General features: G+C 38.0%; 1 protein-coding gene across 1 annotated transcript; it reads right to left on the reverse strand.

Moving 5' to 3' along the window:
* Positions 1–1,924: 1,924 nt before the first annotated feature.
* Positions 1,925–24,777, reverse strand: aspm (assembly factor for spindle microtubules). The gene is made up of 29 exons (XM_053513284.1): positions 24,390–24,777; positions 22,665–22,808; positions 21,065–22,541; positions 20,785–20,850; positions 20,590–20,691; positions 19,547–19,693; positions 16,803–17,039; positions 16,621–16,688; positions 16,385–16,526; positions 16,166–16,296; positions 15,020–15,195; positions 14,710–14,855; positions 14,476–14,561; positions 13,831–14,040; positions 13,480–13,678; positions 12,497–12,645; positions 11,505–11,633; positions 11,232–11,426; positions 7,292–10,834; positions 7,060–7,209; positions 6,628–6,794; positions 6,379–6,538; positions 4,595–4,735; positions 4,285–4,476; positions 3,617–3,809; positions 3,379–3,533; positions 3,124–3,300; positions 2,855–3,027; positions 1,925–2,487 (listed from the first exon to the last, which is right to left on the reverse strand). Exons 1-29 carry the CDS (start codon positions 24,675–24,677, stop codon positions 2,388–2,390), a joined length of 9,243 nt encoding a protein of 3,080 aa, XP_053369259.1. The 5' UTR covers positions 24,678–24,777; the 3' UTR covers positions 1,925–2,387.
* Positions 24,778–26,981: the final 2,204 nt, after the last annotated feature.

Below are 26,981 nucleotides of genomic sequence, written 5' to 3' on the forward strand. Positions count from 1 at the left end.
ACAACTGTCAAGTCAGCATGAACTTAGCAAAGAGATACACAAGTTTTTGATTTCCTGAACTGTAAGACAATCATTGAAATTAAATCAAAACAACAAAAAAAAAAGTCTTTAATATTGCATTTGTAATGAATATGGAAATACGAGTTTCTCTTTAGAATTCAATTACAAAAAAAAAAAAAAAACCTAACTTTTCCATGATATTCCAATTTATTGTTGGCACTGCATATTTGATATACAAGCTAGGCTTGTATAGAGGAACATCTTTTTCAAAAATCAACAGAAAGCAGACTGCATATGTAATTATGCAATGATTGTAACTGCTTTACAAACAGTATACTGTATAATCTCAACATAATTTATCTCACAGAAAACCCAATCATGTATGAGGGACAGTCATAAAATTTGTATTTGGGGCAGGGGTAGCTCAGTGGTTAAGGGCACTGGACTATGGTTTGGAAGGTCCCAGGTTCAAACCCCACCAGCAAGTTGCCACTGTTGGGCCTCAGATATATAATGAGATAAAAATGTAAGTCACTCTGGATAAGGGCGTCTGCCAAATGCCTAGATGTAGATGTATTACCACATGAAAAAATATTTGCCCAAATCAGGTATTTGTAAATTAATACATTCATGAACATTTCTTATTTTAAAAAGCCCCACAGTATTGTTCCACACAATGACGCTAGAGGGTCAAAACCAAAATGTCACAAAGGTTAAAAAATTTAAGTGTGCTTACGAAACGGTGAAACTTAAGGGTGACTTGGGGTACGAAATTTTGACTCATACCCACGCCCCCTACTCTTACGACCTTGCATTCAGTGATTTTTTCCTCTTTCATCACTTGAAAAAAACACTTCATGGAAGGCATTTGACAATAATGAGGTAATTACCAAGGTGGAACTTTTTCTCAAGAGCCAAAAGGAAAGGCTTTTTCAAAGACGGTCTCCACCAGCTCATCCATCGTTTGGAGAAGTGTGTAGCCTTAAATGGAGGACATAAGCTAAGAAGGGCTTAGCTCACGACCAACGTTTGATTTGATGACATTTTTTCTTAGCAATAATAATTTTATGACTACCACTTTTGTTTCTTTATTCTGCCAGAATCATTCCTTCACAACTTAAGTGCTCTACCTCATTTCCACTACATTAGTGCTGGTGCCAGGTGCCGGTTCTGGTGCTCTTGGTTATTCTCCAAACTAGTATGAAAATGTATTTCAGTATCCAAAAGCAGTTTATTCGACGGGTTATAACCGCTGAAAGTCTTTCTTCAGTTTTTTTTTTAGCTTATACACTATTTGGTCAGTTGTTCATGTGAAGCCTGCGACTATTAGTTCTTCTCTTATTTTCTCATACACTTTTTTTTTTCTTAAAGCACTTTTCAATTTCTGCTGAATCTCGGCGAATGTCCAAAATGCCGAAAAAACGCTTTGGTTTCGTCCACGCTCCACATTAACGAACTTTGGGTCTCCGCCATTTTTTTTTTATGCTCCCTATAACTCCACCCACCGCTCGTGACGTCACGGGTTCTCGCAACTAGGCCAGCAGAGTTTAGGGGCCGGTTCTGCTTATTTTTGGGCACCGGCACCAATTTTTTTCTGTGGAAAAGCGCGGCACTGGTTCCAAAATTGGGAACCGGCACGGGAACCAGAGCAGTGGAAAAGGGGTATAAGTGCTGGCTCTGCAATCGAAAAAAAAAAAAAAAAAAAAAAAAAGTGTGATAACCTGGTCATTTAGTACATTCAGCTGATTTCATCTTATTGCCACAGAACGTTTCTGAGCCTAGACCTGAGCAACTGAGGCAACTCCAGACTTTAGCGATAACAGTCCAACAGTTGCTACTTTTTACCTATACAACGTGTGCATTAAAAAAAAAGTTTCTTCAGTGCTGCAGTGCTAATAAAACCACAAAGAAGGCACATGGAATATTAAAGGGAGTAATTTTAAAATATTTAATATACAAAACACCTCATGAATGTTACAAGAGTTCATAATTTCTGCTCCCGATGATCATGCCAATAAATCATCCAGTTTTCAAACTTTCCAAATATTTTTTTTATTTTCTGATCTCCTGTCATTAGATTTTGTCATGACTTACAATATTTGTAGAGCAAAGATTCATTAACTGAAAACATCTCTCAACCTCTTTTTACATATAAGAGATCCAGCCTTGTGCTGGCCATGAAATTGCAAAAATACAGCATATAAACTTAAAAAAAAAAAAAAAAAAAAAAAAGAGAGAGAGAGAAAGTATAGCATAATCAAAGATTATGATAAAATTTTTACACCAGGTAACAGCAATATAAAACAGTATATAATATGTACAAGCTTAGGTTTATAAAAAATAAAAGCAAATATATTCAACTATATACAAAAAGTCTTGCTGTGTTCTCAGGATACAATGGCAAGAGATTTAACCAACACTTGGATGGCACTAAGAGGATCTACAATATTCATCTTCTTTCTTCCAAGGACCCAGTCTGGTACAAATCTAGAAAATATATATAAAAAATGTATTTAACAATAAAATTAAAGTGATCAAAAACAATTACAACAAAGTGGAAAAAAGTAATATAGAAATGAAAAAATATAACAATTCAATCTAATTAATGCAAAACTGTATATTAAACTAAAATGCTTTTGCAAATTTTCAGCCAGTATGATACACACTTTAGAGGATGCAAGACCATGCACCTGAGATACAGATAGCATACTGTATGCGGACTGCATGGTAGCATAAAGAAATAACTGACCAGAAAAACAAATAACAGGAAGACTTATTTCTAAACAACCCTCTTTGAGCAGCTTGCAACATAATTTTTCTACCAAAGGAAAATGAATCAACTATACCAACATACCTCAGTATTGGCTTAGACTTCTGAGGAGTGGCTTGGGGAAGGAAGCTTCCATTCAGTGAGACGTTCATTCTTTGTTTGACTTTGGTTCTCTGGGCATCCATTTTGCATTTCTGAAGCATTAACTTATAGATCCTGCAAATGCGGTCTGAGGCCCTGGGGAGCTTTTTCACCTCCTAGAAGTAATTAAACAACAAGAAAACAAATGCATTTATATACTAGAATTGAAAGTGGAAATGAAAAGTATGACCTGATGTCATGGCCACACCTACCAATGCCCGTTTTTCATCCTGTACCAAAATCACTAAAAGGAAGCATGCTTTGGTGAAGATGCTGCCCCCTTTGTCTGCAACCTTATCCCCAGCTTTTTCTCTGTACGTCTGAAGCAGAGCCAAGAGCGTCTCCACAGAGTCCTCCGCGTCATAAACAGCATCTATAGTCTTGTTGTACTACGGCAAAAAGAAACTCAGACGATTAATAAAATAATAATATTTGTTTTCTTTTCCCATAATGATTTGATCACATACTTTTGACAGATTGAGAAGAACTTGAATTGCTAGCGTGATGATCTCCATTGAAGGCACACTCCGGTTGCAGCTCCTTATCAAGGTGAAGATGGTGTGTGTTGCGCCACTGTTCACAAGATATTCGCAGCTCTCCGGTGAAAGTCGGGTTGCAGTTTCTTTAAAGAAAAACAAAATTTTATTTGATATCCTCACTTTGAAGAAATAAGCAAAGAAAAACCTTGAATGTAGAAAATCTTACCCAAATACTGCAAAGCGGTTAAAATATAGGCATAATTTTGATATCCGAGAAGGTAACTCAAGGCAGTTGTAGTCTTGTGACAGAGCTTGTCTTCTTCCTTGGCCTCTCTGTTGACCTTCCGCAAGCGATGCCTGACAGAAATGACTTTGGCCGTGTCATGAAGCTTCCTCGAGCGATGACCTCTCCAGAGTGCCTTAAGATGCCATTAGGATATTATTAGGTGACAGATTTGAATAAAACAAAATAGAATGGTTCATTTCTATTGATAGATAAAGCTGTCTATTAGCCTTTATTCACTGAACAGGGTTTTCTCATATACAGGAGTTGGTGAGCTATTATGTGCATACAGTTATAGCTTCTTTCCCAGCCTTCTAGATTAATGCTGCACAGCTCAAAGAAAAAATCATTCATAGTTGTGGAATTGCTACAAATACCAGAGAACTTCAAGTTCCAGGACTTGTGGTTTGCTCAATAGCAATTTTGTAAAACTAAGCCATCCTGTCATTTTCTTTTTGGAATTAAGTGCATAGAGCAAGATCTACTATAGTTACCTACATGCCTATAAGGTTATGAATACGGTAAGGGAAGCCGGGGGAAAAACAATGTAGGATATATAAACCCAATAATTAACCGAACAGCCGATTTTCATATTTACATGGCAATTGTACCTGGAACTTTATAATCCCATGTTGCAGTCTCTCTTTCCTGCGTCTTAAAAGAAATTTTTTGCCAGCGTGTTGGACAATAGTAGCGGCTTCATTGCGACGATTAAGCCAAGCCTTCACTGCTCTCTGTACCATGATGATTTTCTGTCTTTGCTCAAGATATCGCCTTCTCTGTAGCCTGGCCAAGAACCAGCGCTAAAATACAGTAAAATTAACATGAAAAATGTCAAAATGTTAAATACAAACAGAGACAGACCTTTTCTAATCATGAACCAGGAGACCATAAACTAAAAAAGCTAAAAACGTTAAATACCTGGATATAAATGACTGAAGAAATCTGCATCTTGGCTGCTTTTAGTGCCCAGTGAGCTCGCAGCGCCCTCTGTATCCTTACTGCACACAAATGATGATAAACAGCAGCAGTGAAACGATGCCGTCTTGCAGATTCTTTTGCCTAGGAAAAAAAATGTACAAAAAAAAAAAAAGTTTCCATTAAAGGGGAAAAAATGATTAGCTTGCAAAATAAAGTTCTTCAGCCTCATTTCGATTATTAGAGAAACATTTTAAAAGGGTGGCTCATTTAGGCGGGGGTGGGATTCAATGCGAAGCCCCATCATATACATATAGTCCCTGTCCACTTTATTAGGAACACTATATAAATCTGCTTATTTATCATCCGTTCATGTATCATCAGCACGCTGCGTAAAATAATGCAAATACAGATCAAGAGCTTGTTCACTGCCCTATTCAACTTTTTATCTAAACGCTGAAGTTAAAATAAGATATCTTCAAATGTGTTTAACTTTCCTGATGACTTGCATAATGTGAATCGGAGACAATATCAGATTCAGCAGAGTGCACGACACCTCTGGGGTCGGAGTTCGATTCCCGTCCTGGGTCTGTGTGCATGGAGTTTGCATGTTCTCTCTGTGCTTGGTATTCCTGTAATTGGTGTGTGTGTGTGCGTGTGTGTGTGCGCGCGCGCGCGTGTGTGTGTGTGTGTGCGTGTGTGTGTGTGTGTGTGTGCGCGTGCATGTGCGCGTGTGTGAGAATGACAAACTGACGTTGTGCTGGCAAACCAGACCATGGAATTTGCGCATCCTTTGTGTCTCCAGTTGAATGATCTGAACATTAACAGTTAAAAATCCTCAGCTGCTTGCATAAACTTTCCTTGGTGATTATTCTCTAGCCTACATCAATAAACTGTGAGGCTATATTATCGTCCACCTTCTAAATAGTAGCTCTATCTGATCTTTATCTCAGACACAACCTCTCTAAAATCCAGTTGATGGAAATCCATTGAAGCTCTGCAGTTAATGATGGGATTTCCAGAGCTCCAGTCATCATGCCAAACTGGCCTGGTTCGAAAATACTTTATTGCTACCAAGACCTTGTTTTACAGCAAGTTGTAAAAAGCAAATGTGATGCATTTCTGATCATCAAAGTGTGATTTTAGCTAGTATTTCTATGAGGTGTACGTCTTTACCCAACTTGCCGGCCATAAATTCACCAGCTTACGGGCTAACTAACTGCTTTGCCGTCTCTCTTACTCCATCATCTGCAGGTTATTCCAATCTAGCTTCAATTTACTGAATCGCACTTTACACTTTTGCATTTAGATTTCTGACCATGCTTTAAATGTTTTGGTTTGCATCACATTTTAAAATATACTGGACTGAATTAACCTGCCAAGAAAGATAAAGGTGGAATCGACCTGAATGCAGAATGTGTAATGATGAACTCGGAAATAGGCAAACAGATCAATATAATATTTAACAAATTGGCTGAACATATTCTAAAATAATTGTGGTGATGATAAATTTATTTGCTTGTCCAGGTTTGATTGGGGAAAAAAAAAAAAAAAAAAAAAAAAAAAAACGCACTTAGGAGAACTCTTTAAATCTAAACCAATAAGCAACAATATTTAAACAGATAAGAGAACATGAACAAAGTGGATTTGTGATTATTTACACATCTGTCACAATTCCAAAGTAAATATTTGCTTTTTAGATGGACTTTGAATCTTTAAACTCATTCAGCCCTTCATCAAAAACCTTTGCTAGGCTAGTAAGAAACAAAAAATGAAAAGACAATTACCTTCTGAATTGATCTTCTTACTCGAACAGCTCTCCACTGGGCTTGCACGGCAACAACTGACTTCCTGATTGACAGGAATTCAGCTCGCTGTTTCCTAGCAATCAGTGTTTCCCTCCATCTTTGCTGAATTACATGGACACTGTGCTGGATTGCTCGAAACCTGACGCAGAAAAAAAGAAATGTTACTGAAACCACAAAGAGAACATTCTTTCTCAAAACATGTCTTGTTAAGCTGAACCCCTGCATTACCTTAACCTTTGAAATCTTGTTTGAAGACATCTATGGATGGTTGCAATGGCAGTTTGTTTTGAGACGTAGGCACGTCTAGCCTGGCATCCCCTAAACCAAGCTTGAATTTTTAGTGCGGCTCGTCTCTGCATGGCAAGTTTTCTTGCTTGGTATGCACGGAATTTCGTCTGTAATAAACAAATATATTTTCCACACAATCCTCAAAATCGTAACTGCTTTTTATTCTTTTAAAATACAGTTAATATCTTAAGATATTAAGGGGTCAGGGGTAGCTCTCAGGTTCAATTCCCACAACCTCCAAGTTGCCACTGTTGGGCCCTTGAGCAAGGCCCTTAACCCTCAACTGCTCAGGTGTATAATGAGATAAAAATGTAAGTCGCTCTGGATAAGGGCATCTGCCAAATGCTAAAATGTAAATGTAAGATATCCTACCTGAATTAGAAGTGCAGACCTCTGAAGTTTGAGGAATCGTGCCCGCTCCCTTTGGCAGAGTTGATAAGCTCTGTAATGCGTCTGTATAATACATGCAGACTTCTTTTGTTGCTGAAATGTGCGCCTCTCGACCATTCCACGATAACATGCCTGGAAGAAATAAAGGTTGTCGCATTAGAATCTACAGAAATCTAAAGAAAAAAAAGAAAGAAAAAAAAAAGAAAACACCAACCTGAATTTTGATTGCACTTGCTCTCATTTTTTGGAATCTTCTATACGCAATAAACCCACGCACTCGTGCTTGAAGGGTCCTAATACAGCCCAATGTCCTGAGATACCGGCGCCTCTGTTCTACTTTTGCTCTGTGTGCCCTGTAGAATGTCTGTAGTGTAACAGCAGCAGCCTGATGTCTTAGATAAGTTCTCCGCGCTGTACGCATTCTGTAATTAGCTTGCAGCTTCACAGCACACGAGCGCAACTTCATGTAGCGACTGCGTTGTAGATGCATACGCAATACAGACTGGATCTTGACAGCTGCTAGTCTTCTTTTCTCACGCCTTCTTGTGAGCATTCGCCGCAATGCATGCTGCAAAGTCAGTGTGGCTTTTTGAATTCTTCTGAACTTCTTTTGCTCTTCCTTGACCAGTCTGCATGACCTGTACCACTGCTGTATTAACACTGCAGCCTTTTGCATCCTGGATTGTTGCACTCTGCGATAATGTGCCCTGTAGGCAGACTGAATAGTAACTGCTGCAGCTTTTGTCTTTGTGAAGTGTTGCCTTTGGATAGACATTTTCATGTAGGACTGGATCGTCCTTGCAGCTTTGTTCCGTTTGAACAATTCTCTTCCTTTTTTGCCTCTGAATGATTTCTGCAAGCACAATGTGGCATGCTTTAAGTTTTGGTATCTCCGTCTTTGCTGATACCCAAACTTCCAAGCTCTGAATCTTTCTTGGAGAACTTTTGCAGCCCACTGCTGCCTTCTGAACATCAGTCTTTGCTTGTGCATTTTTACTGTTGCCTGAATGACTGTGGCTGCATTGTGCATTTTTCTCAGGCTCTGTCGAACAGTGTGTCCTCTATAAGCTGCTTGAAGACACATGACACTCTTTCTCAGTGTTAAATATTTTTCCCGTACTGCTTTAGTTTCGATGTAGGACCTGTAATGTCTCTGAATGATAATAGTAGACAACCTCATGGCCTGATATTTGGTTTCCACTTTATGTTTTCTGAAAGCAGCCTGAATAACTGTAGCTGCTTGATGTCGAAGTATCATTTCCCTCCGGACTCTACAACCCCTAAAGCTGGATTGAATGGTAACTGCAACACAACGCAATCTCAGGAACTGCTCCCTCTGATTTCGGGCTACAAGTGTGGATCGGAATCTTTGCTGGATAGCTATAGCAGCATATTTCATACATAAATAACGTGTCCGAGCACAATGTGCCCTGTAAGCACTCTGTATGGTGATACAAGCTTGGCGTTTTTGTGTTACAGCTCGTCTTGCCTTCATACCACGGAATGCTGCCTGTAAAACCATTGCAGCCCTATTCTTCTTCAAGGTCTCGATGGCTTCTTTTCTCATTTTATTGGCTCGGTGTCGTCTCTGAACAGTTCTTGATGCCCAGAGCAGCCTCTGGTAGTACTTATGGTTTATATGCTTCCTGACATGGGACTGAATGGTTATTGCGGCTTTACGTTTTACTTGTATCTGCTGCCGGACCTTCATTCCTCTGTAACCTGCCTGAATTGCAAGCACAGCATTACGCTTCTCGAGGTATTCCTTCCGCTGTCGTCTTGAAGCCAAAATGGCACGATATTTTTGTTGGCAAATCATCACCGCTGCTCTGACAGACAAGAAACGTTTTCTTTCTTTGTAAGCCAGGTACTGCCTCTGGATGAGAATGGCAGCAATTCTCATGGCTTGGAAGGCCATCCTTACTCTGTACATTTTGTACAATGCCTGTATCACCGTCGCTGCTTTGTGTCTCTTTTGGATCTCTCTTCTCACATTTATTCCTCTGTATGCAGCCTGCAATGTGATGGCTGCTTTCTGCATAGCACAGTACCTCGCACGCTGCCTTTTTGCCAAAAGATTGACTCTGTATCTCCTTTGCACGAGGATCGTTGCCTGTTTGAGGGCCTGATATTCTTGCCATTGCTTGTGCATTCTATAGTTCCTCTGAATTATATTAGCAGCCGCTTGCATCTCAGAAACCCATTTTCTCACCTTCATGCCACGATATGCTGACTGAATACACAGTGCTGCTTCTTTCATCGCGATATACTGCTTTTTAACCATGTTTCTTAGCTTGTTGGCACGAAACTGCCTCTGGAGGATGGACGCTGCCCATTTATGTCTCGTATACTTCAACAGCTGCAGGTGTCCACGAACACGTGCCTGAATTACTGTTGCCGCTTGGTGCATGATGTGAAGATTTCTGCGAACTTGCATTCCCCTGAATGCTGATTGTATGGTCACGACTGCAGTTTTAATTTGTAAATAGGATTTAAAAGCCTTCCTTCCCATGACATATGCTCTATACCGGCGCTGTACGATGATGGCAGCACATCTGACAGCAACGTAGCATATTTTAGCCTTATACATTCTAAAGCATGCCTGAATAACTGTAGCAGCATGATGCCTTTTTTGTAGTTCTCTTCTCACCTTGCAGCCTCGACAGATGGCCTGGAGTATTATAGTTGACTTTTTAAGTTGAATGTAACATTGCCTCTTATGTTGTCCAAGAACATATGCCCGATAGTGTTGCTGAAGAACAATGGCAGCCCTTCTTTGAGCTAGAAAGCTCTTCCGACCAATAAAAGCTCTTACAGCTGACTGAATTACTGTTGCGGCTTTGCTTTTTTTGGCCATGTCTTGCCTGACTCTCATACCACGATATGCACTCTGAAGAACTACTGCAGCTTTTTTGACTACGAGAAATTCAGATCGCATTGCTTGCGTCATCCTATAACACTTGTATTGTTTCTGAATGACTGAAGCAGCACGTTTTAATGCCGTAAACTTTGTCTGTACCACATGTCTCCGATAATGTGACTGGATCAGTGTGGCATATTGATGAAGCTGGTTGATTCTCTTTCTCTCTGCTTTGCCTCTCCATGATGCCTGAATTGTTATTGCTGCACACTTTAGAGACAGGTATTTACTTCTTGACTGCTCTCCAGCTTTTTTCGCCCTGTACCTCCTTTGGACTGTAACCACAGATTTTTTCAAAGACAAGAAAGATCTTTGAGCGACAAATCTTCTGTAAGCAGTCTGGATCACAAGAGCAGCCTGGTGTCTTGTTAATATTTCTCGTCGAGCATTCCATCCTCTGAATGCTGCTTGAAGCCTTACAGCTGCAGCCTTAATCTCTTCAAAATGCTTCTGCTCCATCCTCCTTAATAAGCAGGCCTTATACCATCTCTGGATAAAAACCGCAGCTCGCCTCATCTTACCTATGCGTTTTCGCACAAGGAATGCCTTGAAAGCGCTTTGGATAACGATGGCAGATTGATGATGTTTTTTCAGAGCTTGAAACTTGTGCCTCTGGAAATTACCCCTGAACCATGCTTGAATAAAGACCGCTTTCGATTTTTTGGTCAGGTACTGTTGACGACAGTGTTGCATCCTGTACCATGCTTGAATCTTAATAGCAGCAGAATTCCTCAGAGTCATTTTCCTTGCATGCCATATTCGGAAAGCGTTTTGGATGACAACTGCAGAGTGATTCTTTTTCAGGAAAATTTGTCTCCTCCATTCCCTGTATTTTTTCTGTACAAGGAAAAACAGAGTCAGTAATGTCTACAGAGCACTGACTTACAGTACATAAATATCTAAAATTATAAACGATAACGGGGACCCACTATAAATTATTTACTATACATTTTACTATTAAAATTTTGCATCTGAGGCGTTTTTGGAGGTCTTAACGTGCTCAAAAAGAACTTGTGTGCTTGGGCCCAATTATCGTTGCTTTCTAACTATATTTAACTATTACATTTCTATTAAAACTGTACTAGTAATATAACTAATTAAAGTAGTACTACAATTTAGACTATTATTACTAATACTGTTACACATTTTATTACTACTACTACTGTTACTAATGCTATTTTTTTCTACTATAACTAATGGTCCATATGAAATAATAAGCAACATACAGTCATACCTGTATTACGACTGCAGCCAATTCCTGCATAGCAAAGAGTTTTGCTTCTCTTATTCTTCTCAACTCTTCTCGGGCTAAGTGACCTCTCCAAGCGGCCTGAATTGAGGTGGCAGCCATGTTTTGTCTGTTCAGCCTTTTTTTCAGTATGAAGCAACGGACAAGGGCCTGGATTTTTATTGCAGCTTGGTTCCTCAGCTGTTTATGGAAAATGTGTTAAAAAAATATTTGGATGTCAAGCAATGCAGCATAAAGGAGTTTAGCGGTGTACATTACCTGATTAATACGCATGTCTTTCTGCAGCTTGTACCTCCTCCATGCACTCTGGATAATTCTGGCAGCTCTAGTCTCATTCCGGAGATCCAGAAGTCGGGTGCAGAGGAAGGACAGGTAACATGTGACCACCTTTGTGAAAACAAACTTCATGTTAACGGTTAAACTTCATGTTAAGTTTAAAAATTGATATGGTATAACTTGGTCGAAAAATATATATTGGAAATAAATGTCTTCTCCCAATTTAAATTTTTTGAGAATGATTTTTTTCTAAAAAATCAATACATGGCCCCAAGGCAGATTTACAAAAATATTAATATGGGGAAGTAGTGGCTCAGATGGTTAAGGCATTAAGTTACTGATCAGATGGTCAGCGGTTTGAGCCCCAGCTCCACCAGGTTGCCTTTGCTGAGCCCTTGAGCAAGGCCCTTAACCCTATCTGCTCCAAGGCACTATATATCTGACCCCAGCTATGCTGGGATACGTGAATAAAGAATTTCACTGTGCAGTAATGTGTATGTGAACAAAGACTTAACTTAAGGCTTAACTTTATTTTATTTTTAATTGGCCATTTATAAATATATATCTAATGAGCAAAAAAACTGAGACATTGCAAGGAAAAAAAAAAATCTTAAAAGGAACCAAACAAAGAAATCATTTTACACCGGATAGTGCGAATAAAAACAATTTTCCTTCTGTATACTATATAGACAAAAAGTGGACTTGCATCACTGTGCTAAGACACAGAGCCGCTAGTGTGTTTTAGTGGGTTGCAATTTTCTTTGGGGATTTGAATTTGGATACAAGAGTGAAGAGACCTATTAGAGTAACATAGCAATACAAGAAATGCTTTTAAATTGTTAGTGGTAGGGTATCCGTTAGCTCATACATAAATTTCGACTAAACTTAACCTGGAACACCATAACACTAATACCACTTACAGTATTTATTACAGTAGTACCTTCATTCTGTTTTAAATTTAAATTCTTATTCACCTTTTCATTAGGGATTGTGTTAGACATGTCCTCTGGAGCGATCATGGCAGGAACGCCGCCAAGATAAGACATAGCTGAGCTCACGAGCTGAAAATTCCGTCGCTCGTTCTCAAGAAGCATTTTGAAATTCACTGTTGGCGACACCGAACCTGCGGAGGAAACAATTCTTAGAAACAAGTTCTCAAAGGCATTGCATTTGTTAATCAGAGCTGAACATAGCAGAATAAAAGAGCAGTGGCATAACAGCATGATTGTGCTTAATTTAGTTTCATCAATGAAAATACATGCAACACAAAAACCTACAGTAGTGTAATGTTGCAATAAAATGACAATTCATTATTCTATTTATAAATATATAAATAAAATGTATTAATATCCACTGTATTTAGTTAAATTCTTTCCTTTTCCTACAACTAGCCTTATGGCTAAACGGAACAGAGTAGCTCACTGGGAGTGCAGTAGCTCAGTGCCACTTTAAATGCGTCTCATCTGAACTTTTGTATGGAGCGATGGTTGTGTAATTTGGACACAATTACGTTTATTGCTCTCGCATTCAGAGAGAGAAACGTTATGATCGATTTACAAAACAAAAAAAGGGTAATTCACTTATATAAATTTACTTATCATTTAAGAAGGACTTAAAAAAAAAATTCAGAGTGTCTCTTTAAGCACCGCTTCAGTGAATTGGGGAGACAGCTCTGAGGGTGTTTCGTGAGTGATGTAAAGGAGTGTACCTAAACATTTCAGTCCATATAGTTTTGAAAGCAATGGGATGTGTGGTCTTTTCCAATGCATGTAATACATGTGACACTAGAGGCCGATGCTTTTGTGTTAAATGTCACACCTACCCTAAACACGGAGATGGCTTAGCCCCCAAATTTATGTTAAATTAGGTTCCGTGCAAATTACAAAAAGTGAAAAAAAGCATAATATTAAAAGGGCTTTAGTATTGCCTTTATGGCAAAAGCCAGAGACAGACAGACCTTTCTGCTCCAGAGAGTCGAATGAATACTCAGAGTCACTTGAGGAGTTGTTCAGCTCGACTTTGGAATGAAGGCCACACTCAATAGTTTGCGTAGTTTCCTGCTGAATGTCCTCAACGCGCAGGTGATTCGAATGGTAGTGATGAATGAGATAGCAAAGGATTCTACCATCAGAGAATGACACTGTAAAATTTTCAGCCTAGAAAGAGAAATACAAAAGATGTAAATATTAAACCCAAGTGAGTACGATTTTCTTCATAAACAATGTTCTTTCAAAAACGGGCATCTTCTGGCAGCTAAGCTAAGATGGCCAGCAACAACAATCAGAAATTTTGGTGACAAATGGCCCACCTTCAATCCGTAGAAAGCACAAACTGCGTTGACCCAATCCAACAACAAGGTCAGTTTCTGGCTGGGATGTTCAAATGCCGTTTTTTTTCCTAAGCACTTTAAAACATATTTATTGTCTCTTAAAGAACGCAGTCTCTGTTTTGTTCTCCACGTTTTCTTAAGGAAGCCGATCTCATCTTCAAGCTGCTCCACATCGAGCAGAATCTCAACCTAAAAAAAAAATACAAGGAGTAGTTCAATCAGTTTTAAAAGCAGCAATGGTTTCAGAGTTTATTAGAAGCAAACAGTTTAATGCTGCAGCAGAGGTGGTAAAATAATCATTTAAAAAATGGTGGATAAGTAGTTATAGAATATAGAAGTACGGTGGCATCTTGCAAATGAAGGCCTTAAGAACTGAAATTTGCCTCAGTATGCGAAGCATTTTTGGCATACGAGCGCAACCAACCTACGGCCCATGTTGCACGCAAGTTGCACTTTCGTCCAGAACTCATTCAAAACTTTTTTCCGTCAGTGAAAAGCCAAGCAAAGCAGATTTACATAAAAAAAAAATTTTTTTGACATTTTGTCCAAGAAGCAAGTACAGTAGCAAGAAGAAAAGGGACCGATGAATCAAACTAACAAATTATAAATTACATGAATTAATACCTGAAAGGAAAAGATTATTTTCCACAGGAGGTTAAGGGTCTTTTCCCGGTGGCCATCTACTATGTCTCTGGGATCAATGACAACTCCTAGAAAGATTTAAACATGCACTTAGCAAAGAATTTGTTACAATTTCTTTTCGCTAGAAATGTGTTATTTAATACGGGACTGAGTAATACAACAAATTTTAGCCTTTGAATTATTTGTACATTCTTTAAACTGAAATATGTAAAGTACCGTGCTCATCTTTCAAGTCGACTCCTTTCTCTTTTAACACCTGGAGTGCAACGCCGACGTTATGCACCTTCTGAAGGCGACTAATCGCCGGCATTCGCAGCTTACTCGACAGGGACCAGTCTTGGGTGAGCACCTCCATGATGCGTCTGATACACATTCAAACAAAAATTAGGATTAACTTACTAAAATAAACAAGAAAATACATTACTGGAAAGTGACTTTAAATAACTTTGAATTAACTACAGCATTTTTAGAACACTTTTATAAAAACTGCATTGACTATGGAAGATAGAAAAGGCTTTAAACGTACACCAAGCGAATGCCACATTTTACATCAGTGGCAAGATTCTGCACAGCAAAGTTAAATTCATCCAGTGGGGTTTGGGCATGGGACACAGGAAGACCCAAAAGGCCAAGGTGACGTGGAAGGATTCCCTCTCCGCTGAGGAAGTCACGTGAAAATGCTAGCAGTAAATCTTTGCTTGCCTAAGAGCAAAACACAAAAGCAAATATTTAAATAAAGTCCAACTTTTGCACATCAAATGTATGCACATATGAGTGTAGAAAGATAAAAGGTAAAAAAGCATGCACAAGGATTCGGAAAACATGCAACGCTAGCACAGAATCTGTTCCTACCTGTCCACTATTGCACTTTAAAGATGGACAAATACTTTATACAGTTATTTATACAGTTCATACTTACATTTTCACATATTTACATACAAATTACTATATATTGTAAATATTATACTGTATTTTATATTATTTCATGTTGGCCCTTTGTCTTTTTAATTTTTTTAGGTCACAAACAGTTCCGTAATCATCTCACTGCATATCATACTTTGCACGGTTGTGTATGTGACGTTTAAAATGTTTTGAATTCACATTTTATTCATTAAACATGAAGTACTAAACAAACTGCCCTTATAATCAGCAGGACTCGAGGCAACGTGCATATTAACAATGCCCTAATCAGGAAGGTGTAAAATTTTACAAATTGTAACATCATTATTTTAACTCATAATTTTGTTTTAGATCTCATGTTGGTTTACACAAATAAATGCCATTATTTACTATAATGATAATTAGGGCTGCATGATCTGGATGATAATAATAATAATAATCAGCTTATATAAACTATGATATGTAACTATGAAATGTATCATTTGGTATTTAAACATATTTATCTAGGCTTGACCACATTTACGTTAGAGATGTAACTAATATAATTTTTCTAGCTGAATGTCCATACTGTGTATATAGACTGTAATGATTTGGCATCAAATTGAACCAACTACTTACCAAGTTATTTTGAATTTGGTTTTAATTCATTTGACTTAATATACTTACTTTAAGTTGAAATTAGTCTGCAACTAAATCACTTTTTAGCTAATCTAGTTTTACACCAACTGCAGAAAAAAAAAAAAAAGAAAGAAGTTATTAAAAATAGAAAAACCTTAAATTCAGCATCCATACAAAACAAACAAGGGTCATGGTCAATCAGCCTAGATTCCTTGGCTTTGTCCAGGAAGCAGACGAGTAAGAGCAGTTTCTTCAAAGTAAACCGGGACAGTGTCTCTTCATGGCCTGTTAAATAAAAATAGAAAGGTTTGAGGCATCAGGAAAATGCTCCAAAAACACTTGTGTTAAAAAGCAGTGTTCTACTGAGTGTTACCATCTTTGTACAGATGGGGAACTTTGGGGTGTCTGAATTCCGCAGCAATGTCTGGATTCCAGAGCAGTCGCCCGAGGATGAACATGGCCAGGCCCATGATGTCACTGTTGCTCTCCAAGGAAATCAGTTCTCCAAAGATTGTCTGGAATAAGAGTGCATCGAATAATGTGAATACACAAACTGTGTTTCTCAGGAAAAATTTACAGCCCATCAATTTGATAAAACAAATGAAATACCTCTAGGCCGATTCGTAGCCAGAGCGGATTATAAGAAAGGAGCCAGTTCAAAACTTTTTGTCTCTCTCCTAATAATAACAAATAGAAGAAAAAATATATTTAGTAACTGCTTCCTAACTTTTAAGAAGTATTATAAATGTTTCCAAACAATACAGGAAAGCTTGATCTTCCCCTTCACACACCTATATCCTTCCAGAGGTGTCGGTCCTTTCGGATAAGCAACCTCTTTGCCTCCACCTCCACCTCCAGGCGCTTTATAGCCTTCGCCATTTGGTCAGACGTGAACAGCTGGCATGCTGCACGTCGAACACGGTTCAAGTGCCGTCGGGCTGTATAGGTTCTGAACGACATCTCCTCTTTGGTTGGAGCTTTGGGTATGTTGACCTTGTCATTTCCCATAGTTAGCGATAAGGCATTCACTACAAAGAAAAATTAAATACACTGAAATAATTCCCCAAATAAGCTTTGTACAATAAGCATATGCATTTTATTTCTGGTTAAGGCATTTACTAGAAATGTGAATCATAGGTAGACTGTCGATTTTATTAATTTTTGGGCATTAACATTTTTTATTTGATATCACTAATGTTTATTGTCTTATTTGTCTTAAAACTATTAGTAGGTTTTACTTCAAAACCTGTAAGAAATGAAGCTGCTTAAGAAAAACTGAAATACTGTATATGGTCAAAACATGGTATTTGTGCTTATGGTATAAGTGTTTCACCTAGGTGAAAAAGTGAATTTTCAGATAAGATTATATAACACTCTTCTTTGTCTTTCGGCTGTTCCCTTTCAGGGGTCGCCACAGCGAATCATCTGCCTCCATCTAACCCTATCCTCTGCATCCTCTTTTCTCACACCAACTAACTTCATGTCCTCTCTCACTGCATCCATAAATCTCCTCTTTGGTCTTCCTCTAGACCTCCTGCCTGGCAGTTCCAACCTCAGCATCCTTCTACCAATATATTCACAATCTCTCCTCTGAACATGCCCAAACCACCTCAATCTGGCCTCTCTGACTTTATCTCCAAAACATCTAACGTGGGTTGTCCCTCTGATAAACTCATTCTTAATCCTATCCATCCTTGTCACTCCCAAAGAGAACCTCAACATCTTTAGCTCTGCTACCTCCAACTCTGCCTCCTGTCTTTTCTTCAGCGCCACTGTCTCTAAGCCGTAGAGCATCGCTGGTCTCACCACTGTCCTGTACACCTTACCCTTCATTCTCGCTGATACTCTTTTATCGCACAACACACCTGACACTTTTCTCCACCCATTCCAACCTGCCTGTACCCGCCTCTTCACCTCCTTTCCACACTCCCCGTTGCTCTGGACCGTTGACCCCAAGTACTTAAAATCCTGCACCTTCTTTACCTCTGCTCCCTGTAGCCTCACCGATCCTCCTGGGTCACTCTCATTTACACACATGTATTCCGTCTTGCTGCGGCTAACCTTCATTCCTCTGCTTTCCAGAGCATACCTCCACCTCTCCAAATTTTCCTCCACCTGTTCCTTGCTCTCGCTACAGAGCACAATGTCATCTGCAAACATCATAGTCCATGGGGACTCCTGTCTTACCTCATCTGTCATCCTGTCCATCACCAGATAAGATTATATAACACCATTTTCATAATACTAAATGCTTTTATCTGATGACCCATACTTAATTTTTTCTAAAAATGCATACACATTTCTATTTTTATCAGATAAAAAGAAACATTTGCTAAATACAATGTCATGTCAAAATACAATGCCTTCATGTAGTGTCCATAACTTTTTTTTTTTATTCAAATCTTTCAATTATCTTAGTTGTCATTTAGATGAAACTTGGCCAATTTATTTTACATGAAAAGACATGAACTGGAAAAAGTGTATTATTCTAAAATGCTAAATTAGTAAGATATTGCAACAGGAATTTGATGTGGTTACGGACACTACAGATTTTTTGCTTTTTAAGCTTTTACCAAAAAAGCAAAGCCACAATTATAACAGGTCATATGTATTTAGAAGCTTACACAAATTTTAGTATCAATACTCAAAGAAATGCAAATAATTTGCATTTTAAATTATTATAGTTTTAAGCAAGACAGTTTAACAATAAAAAATGGCCATTTTGGGGCACATACAAAAATCTCTCTACAAAAAGGGCTGAAGATAACAACATGGAACTTTTAGAGAAGCAAGATTGGGTCACTTTCATGTTGCATACATTTTAGAAGTAGCTTTTTTGGCACACAAATTTTCTGTATTATACATAGAACATAGAAACGCTGTGGCCGATAACTGTTGTGTAAATGTCATGTCTCATATAAAACTATAGGTGCTTTTCTTGCTGGATTCTCAACACCCTCTAGTCCATTAGGGAACTCAAAATAGAAGTGATGCTCTTGCAATACAGGGGTATAAGTGGAAGACAGAAATGGTTTGTATATTCTACTGCTGCAGTGCATTTTAAAGAATTTTGCTGATTTTATACCATTAAAACATTTACCTAAATAATTCTAAAAAGTGTTGATTGATTTTAAAACTAATGATTGAGTAAGGTGTATAACTGCTTAAACCACAAAGCTCCAGAAATTACCATTAATCTTCTGCAACATTCAATCCTATTATTTCCGATCTGAATAGATTGCACTTTGTCTCATGAGCAATGCATACTCACTACACTCTGTGTGCCATCATTGTTAAAGATATTGTTTTCAAGTCATGTTTTATCAGGTTACTCATGTTTTAAGAAATAGCTGTTGCTTCTTCTTTTTAAATTTTACTTTGGTTGAAGATCATATATTATAGTCAAATAAATCTCTTCCTATGTGTTGTTAAATTATAGCTGCAGTGTGTACTAGGGTGTTGCTTAGTATTAAAGCTAGTATATACTATTATAAGAACTCTTTTTGCGGCAATCAAATCAAAACGGAGACCGAACCTTTGGTGACTTCAGTGGCCACTTTGAAGTCATCAGGAGTGAGCACATAATTCATCCACCATGTGAATCCTCGTTCCTGCTTCTCAATCCACCGTTCATCGTAAAACATGTTCTTGGCAGCAAATGGTAGTGGATGTCTGGGTATCTCTGTTAATATGATAATAAATAAATAAATAAGACCTAATAAGAATTTTTATTCTCAACTTAAGCACTAGCTATATTACACATGCAATATTTCTTCAATCTAATTGAAATCACCCGATTAGATATTCCAACTTAAATGTTAACATGGACACTGATCTGATATTAAGATGTTAACATGTGCAACAAATTTAATCAGAGTATAACCCCCCCATTCCCTTTGAGGTTAGGCTAGGCTTCTTATCTTTTTTGATAAATCCTGCCTTCTGCTTTATGATTGGTTATAAGAAATTAGTCTCATCTGTGATTGGTTAAATGGTTTATTACGTATTAAACGCAAGCTAACCAGTGCCTCTTCCTCAGCCTGAAATCCAGTGAAAATGGAAATCTAAAGCAAAAACTGGTAGGAGAGCGTTGTTCTCGCATAGTTTACCGAACAGAGTAAAACTCCCCTCTCGGAAAATCATCATGTCAAATATTGTTACCCTCATGTGGGACCAGACATGCACAGAAAGAATGTATTTTTTCTAACAGATCAGATCAAGTGTTTACATGGCAAATATTTACCTACTGAATGGATTATTAGAAGTTTAAGCCCGCCCCTCTTATACCTATCCAATTCTGATTGTTATTATTGGAATATTTAGGTCCATGAAAAGAAACCTATTTATCAGTCATACATTTTATATTGTTCTGCATCATATATTTATTATATATATATATATATATATATATATATATATATATATATATATATATATATATATATATATATAAATAAATAAAGAATGCTACAAAATAATGGGAAAAACAAAATTGTGAAACAAATAAATCTAAAAGCATGTGTTAGAATGACTTGTGATGAACAAGAAAAATGACCCCCAATAAATGTAATAAAATACCTGTCTGCGTTGGCTTTATGAAGTTCAGTCGAGTTTGTGCCACCGCTATTACCTTTGCTGTTTTCTTCTTTGAGGAGCCGAACGACTTCAGAGACCGTCCTCCTGCATCAACATTTATATAGAACAATTTCTTAATTACAATAAAATCAATACAATAAACTTTAAACCAGTAAAATATGCTAAAATATCATTTACCCTGTTGTGATGATTTTGAATTGGGCTTTTGTACAGGTACGTTTGTGGACCTCCGCGAACTTGATGCTACAACACCACAAAATAAAACTGATATTGTTTTTTTGCTTGAGATTAGGTATTTGATAGACAGTTTTAATTTGCAAACCTTATGTATATTTAACATGGGTTTGCAGGTTAAAAATACATACAAGTTTTACAAATGTAATATTTTCAAAAGGCGAAGACGAGTTTATTCTCGTCTAGCGTGCAAGCTATTAGATTTTTTTCTGGACGTACTCACCAGTTATTTTTCTTTGTGTTTGTTTACAACTTGAACCCAACTGTTTTTCATAGCAGGACTTTTTGTGTTCTTGTGTCAGAGCATCAGAGCTTTGTTTGGTTTCCAAAAATTTAGGCAAACACTCAGAGGTATTCTGTAAATATTCATCACTTTTTCTTTTTCTGGTCTGATTTGTTGTGCGACTACGCACAGGAAACATGTCCTCCGAGACACAAGATGGCACTATGCCCAAATCTGAGGCATGATCGTCAGATGAGGCTGCACCATTTGCATGAGCTTCATCATCAAGTGTTAAGACTGGTTTCAAAGCTGCTTGAGTACAGGTCTGAATCTGATCTGGAAAAGCTAAATGTTGAGGCGTAAGCTTTTGTTCCGAATCCTGGGGTGCCGTTACATTAAACTGAAAGTTAACACCTGCATCAGTGTTTATTACAGGCAAAGCGGAGACGCCCTTCTGTAAGCCGGTGCTTGACTCTGGACTGGCAGAAATCAAAGGTGCATTCTGCAAAAGTTTACGTCTGAAGGTTCTTGTTTTGCGTGTGTTTGGACTGTGATCAGGAGGAGCCCCTGCTTTGCTTTTGATAACTGTAGCAGAGTTAAAATGTATCTTCTTGGGCTCAATATCTTCCTGGTTCAATTCATCACCATTTATCTCATTGTAAACCTTGGTATCCGAGATAGAACAAGTGGCAGGGCTGTGCATGAGACTCTTAGGCTCTGGCTTGTTATCTTGCACTTTGTTAGATTTGACAAAAAAAGTTAGCCTTGGCTGAACAATGTCAATCTGAGGGGAGATGTTTCCCAAAACATTTTTGGCTGTTTCAGGTTTACTATCCTCGTTTACATCATCACACTCCAAAGAATCAGCTAGATTCAGGCTAGAGCAGGCATTTGGGGGGCTCACTGGGTAGGACAGGTCAGAATTAATGACAGCCAATGCATCCTTAACTGACAAACTTTGTTTGGTTGAATTCAATTTTTTATCCTTATTTGGAGTACAAATGACTGGTAGAGGACTTTGAAAGTGGGGCATCAATGGTTTGGAAAACCTCTCTGGCGTACCAATAGGTGACAGTGTCTTATTCAGCACTCTTTCTTTGTATTCAACCTTATGCATAGGTACAGATGAGATATTTTCCTTATCCATAGCATCAATAAATCTATCAGCTGGCACTAGCAGAACAACTGGAGACTTGTTTTGAGAAGACATGCTGTCCAAGTCATCATAGATAGCCTTCGGTAGAGCTTGAGGGATTTCAGGATACACAGACTGGCAGTTTTTCTCCTTACTGCTAACGATCCTTTGGGAAGTTCTTTCCTGGTTAACTGGTGTTAGTGGGTTTGAGCCTCTGTTCCTTTTATATTGTGGCTGCCGAGACACACGGAACGTCTTGTTGGCTGCTGTGATAGGGATCGAGGCCACTTTTCCACCTTGGGAAGGGATTTTCTTGGATTTGATGGAATCCCATAAGCTTTTCTATAAAAACAGGAAAAAGTTAGTAATTTTGTATGTTGCAACACATCTTAATTCATATCAACACAATGAATTATCAAGTCAATTTTTCCACAATCCACGATGAATTATATATATATTAATTACCTTTTTAGTTTTTGCACCCTCTGCTTTTCCAAGCAAAACTGCTTGATGCTTGACAATTCCATTTGCAATAAATCTTAGGAGTTCTCTCACACCACCCTCTTCAGCTGGTGTCCATGTTACGTTGATGATCACTCTATCTTCAGGCTGTAAATAGAAATAAATCCTTTAAGAATTAGCAAGCAAACAAACAACTAATCAAGATCTTAAAATGCAAAAATATACAATATTATACAATATATAATATTGATTATTGTTTTTATCACTACAAGAATTTAAACAAGGATTCCCCAACATGGTTGGATTTCGTTCGATGTTTAGAAATGGAAATACTAATAATGAGTCAGATTAAAAAAAAAACAAGTTATGTTTTGTTATTAACACAAGTTTTAGAAAGTGTCAGGGTTTCTCTAGATCAATTCCTTATGTATAATCACATTATTTAATTTAAATTCACCAATCATGATATTGTATGAATGTGAACACTAAACTATTAGACAAAGAGATTTCTTTCTTTTTTTTTATATATATATTCTTTTTGCACAGTTCTAAAACAAATGGGAGGGTTTTGCCAGGTAGGGAATCCTGTGTAAAACCTGTGTAAAGGTGAGTGCTAATCGGATGGTCCACTGTGGGGACCCCTCGGCAGAAGCAGCTGAAGAAACAACAACAATTTGGCCTAAATCATGAAATTTAACATGGCATGAAAGTTGAGAAAATAAAGCACAGCAGCACATTTTCTTCCGAAGAATGCTGTGGAATGCCCAGGTAACACTAAATTTCGTAATTTACTCTAGAGCGACTACTTGAGAGCATCCTGAGCAGCTGCATCACTGTCTGGTTTGGGAATTTGGCAAGACCAGGGTCTCTCTCTTCCCTCCATCATGGACATCCAGACCACATGCTGCATCCAAAAAGCTACACAAGCATTGTGACTGACCATACACCCTCACACACACTTTTCACCCTCCTGTCATTTGAATTTATCGAAGCATTCAGGCCCTCACATCCAGCCTGTGCAACGGTTTATTCCCATAAGCCTTCAGACTCATCTATAAAACAGTACTGGACTGAAACACAAAAACACCATCTAGCACACCAACCGGCAATTGCTTATTTTTTATTTTTTTGCACAATTTTTATTAGCTTTTATTTGCACAAGCTCATTTTCTTTACTGCTAAAAAGAAATGTTTACTTTTTTTTCATCTATTATCTTATGGACATTTTATTTGCACTACCTCAACTCACTATCACAGACTACTGCATTGTGGCATGTAGTTCCTCTTGTTTGCACATATGCATGTGCACTTTATGTTGTCTGTTTGCGTATAGTTCCTAGCTAGTTTTGTTAATTTATGTTGGATGTAGCAGCTTGGTCCTGGAAGAACTTTGTTTCGTTTGACTGTGTACTGGATTATACATGGTTGACAACAGAAGACTCAACTACTGATTTCCACACATGAATATAAAATTTGATGGACTCCTAGACTTTTTAATGATAGGTAGTTAATGATGGCACTGCCTGGGTTCTAACAAAAACATGCCAGCAGGTGAACTTTTTAAGACAAATGAACCCTTTCTCAAGCTCAGTGGTCTAGCACTTAATGTATGTGTAGGACTTCAGGCCAGACTCATAACACAAAGAATTCCAGCACACATAAAAGGCATGCATTTACAGCAGTGTAACTAAACTGCATTTTAAACACGTAGCCACCAATTCTACTCACCCCTATAGTGAAGGTGGTCTGATTCACTGAGAAGCCCCGTGAAGACGGGATGCTATCCACGGCCACGGTCACTACATCCTCATTTGGGTTTTCCACACACAGAGGTAAAGATCTGGATGATCCCAACTTCACCGTCCCAAAACTCACGAAAGGAGACCTGGAGAAATGGACCAAGCTCAGAACAGGAATCTGTCTGTCGTTTTCCTTTCCGTGTCCGTGTGTACGAAGAGGCGGATTATATGTTGGACTGATATCCAAAAAACCCGCTCGTGCCAATGTGTCAGACATGTTCTCTTTAAAACGCTTATTTCTCTAAAATAACCATAGCAAGACCCAGCGATCACATCAAACTCCGGTATTAAAATCCACCTCTGTGTACCAACCGCACGCTCCTTCGGCAGTTAGACGCTTTTCGAATTCGAGGATGACGTCGTTAGCCAATCATATAACACACGGCTGTGGCTGGTCCAATCACGAGAGGGTAAACAAAAAAACAGCCAATCATATCTTTTAGAGTTAGTTTAAACGTTTTTAAAGCCGCACCCACAAGATAGGACGTTAACGCCTTCCTCATGTAGCCGTTTTTTTTTTTTTTTTTACAAAATAAAGGAAAAAGACAAGAGAGAATAGTTATGATATATAAACAGTGCGAGAGATATTACCAAAAGGAACATTTTCTTCAATTAAAAACAATGTCATAAAATTGTAGAAGTCTATTTGTTTTTTGTTTTTTTAAATCTAATTAGTTAGATTAGTTGTTAATTAGCTGGGGGGGTACAAATAGATTATTTTTTAGGTTTAGGGTAATTTTCTGTTATAAATAGAAGTAAAGCCAGTTGTGTCTTTTTAAATCTTAGTTTATGAATGCATTTAAAACCAAAATAATTAACTACATGTTTGAGGGGTAGGGTGGCACGGTGGCATACTCAGTAGCAATGTTACCTTTCACCGCCTGGGTTTAAGTCTCATGTGTGCATGGAGTCTGCATGTTCTCCTTGTGCTTGGTGGGTTTTCTCTGGGTACTCTGGTTCCCTCCCACAGTCCAAATACATGCAGATTTAGGCATTTGGCAGACACTCTTATCCAGAGCGACTTACAAAAAGTGCTTTAAAGTTTACATCATTGGATACATAATTACACTGGGTTAACTAGGTTAATAACTAAGTGCCATTAGTCCAACACAACTGGGAAGAGGTTTTTTTTTTGGGGGGTGGGGGTACTGGAGAAACAGATGCGTTTTGAGTTGTCGTTTAAAGATAGTCAAAGTCTCTCCTGTACAAACATCTAGAAGAAGTTCATTCCACCACCTAGGTGCAGAACAGAAAAGAGCCTGGATAAATGCCGCCCTTGATCCCTGAGAGATGGTGGGATGAGGCAGGCAGTGCTGGAGGATCAAAGGGAACGTGGTGCAGTGCGTGGTGTGATTAGACACACACCACGCATCACACCACATCAGATTAGACTGATTGTCACCTGTCTATTGTCCTAAGTTTTCTAGGCCTCCTGCGACCCTGTATATGTGATAGGTTCAATAATTAAGAATGTAATAAAAATCAGAGTATACATATTTTGCCCACTGTTATTTCCGTATAATATTATGTACTTGGTAAAATATGAGTGTAACTTATGTTAAATCTGCCTTGATGTGCTGCTGGCTTACAGAACACTGTGTACTTTTGTATTAAGTGTTGCATGTCTTAGCATTAGAAAAGTCAAGGAAAGTTTTTATTTTATTTTATTATTAGTATTATTATTTTTCAGGACAGTTCTCCTAGGACACCTTACCCAAGCCACCTTGCTAAAATCAAGTGGCCCAGCAACAGAGCAAATATCACAGCAAAAGTCAAAGAACAGTAACGCTGTATAATCATGCAAACCAGTCCGTGATAACTTATAAATACACTGATGATTTTTTTTACCTACAAAACTTAATGTAAACCAACTGAGTAAAAATAAACCTCTAAATACATACACTCAACAAAAATATAAACGCAACACCTTTGTTTCTGCTCCGATTTTTCATTAGATGGACTTAAAGATCTAAAATTCATTCCAGATACACAATATTACCATTTCTCTCAAACATTGTTCACATTTAACCGTGCTCATCTCAAGTAACCGGGACATCCCACCATCACCATGGACTCGGCATTATGGACGGTTAATTCCGTCTTTACAGGCCCGTAGCCAGCCTAGTGCAAGGGGGGGTTCTTTTTTTTAAAAAGTGGACCTTTTTTCTCAGTATTTTGTATTTGAGTATTTACTTATTTTGTATTTCATTTTGAGGTTTAAATACTGCATTTTAGTGACATGTGCTGGATTAGCTTGTCTGCTGGTATCAAAATGTTCATGCTTTTAAAAAAATATTACCAATAATTATCTCATAAAAATAATATACAAATATTACGGGGAAAAGACGATCAGTTAATGTACTTACAAGACTGTGGGATGGATAAAAATGATTTTTTTGTGGGCATATTTTATTTTATGTTTTATGTAACAATTATTCATGATAAACTTCATTTGAATGCTCTCTACACCGCGTATAGACACTAGACAGCATCGCCTATGGTTAATAGAATAATTTAATAA

This window comes from Clarias gariepinus, chromosome 15 (assembly GCF_024256425.1).
Source record: "Clarias gariepinus isolate MV-2021 ecotype Netherlands chromosome 15, CGAR_prim_01v2, whole genome shotgun sequence".
NCBI classification, from domain to species: Eukaryota; Metazoa; Chordata; class Actinopteri; order Siluriformes; family Clariidae; genus Clarias; species Clarias gariepinus.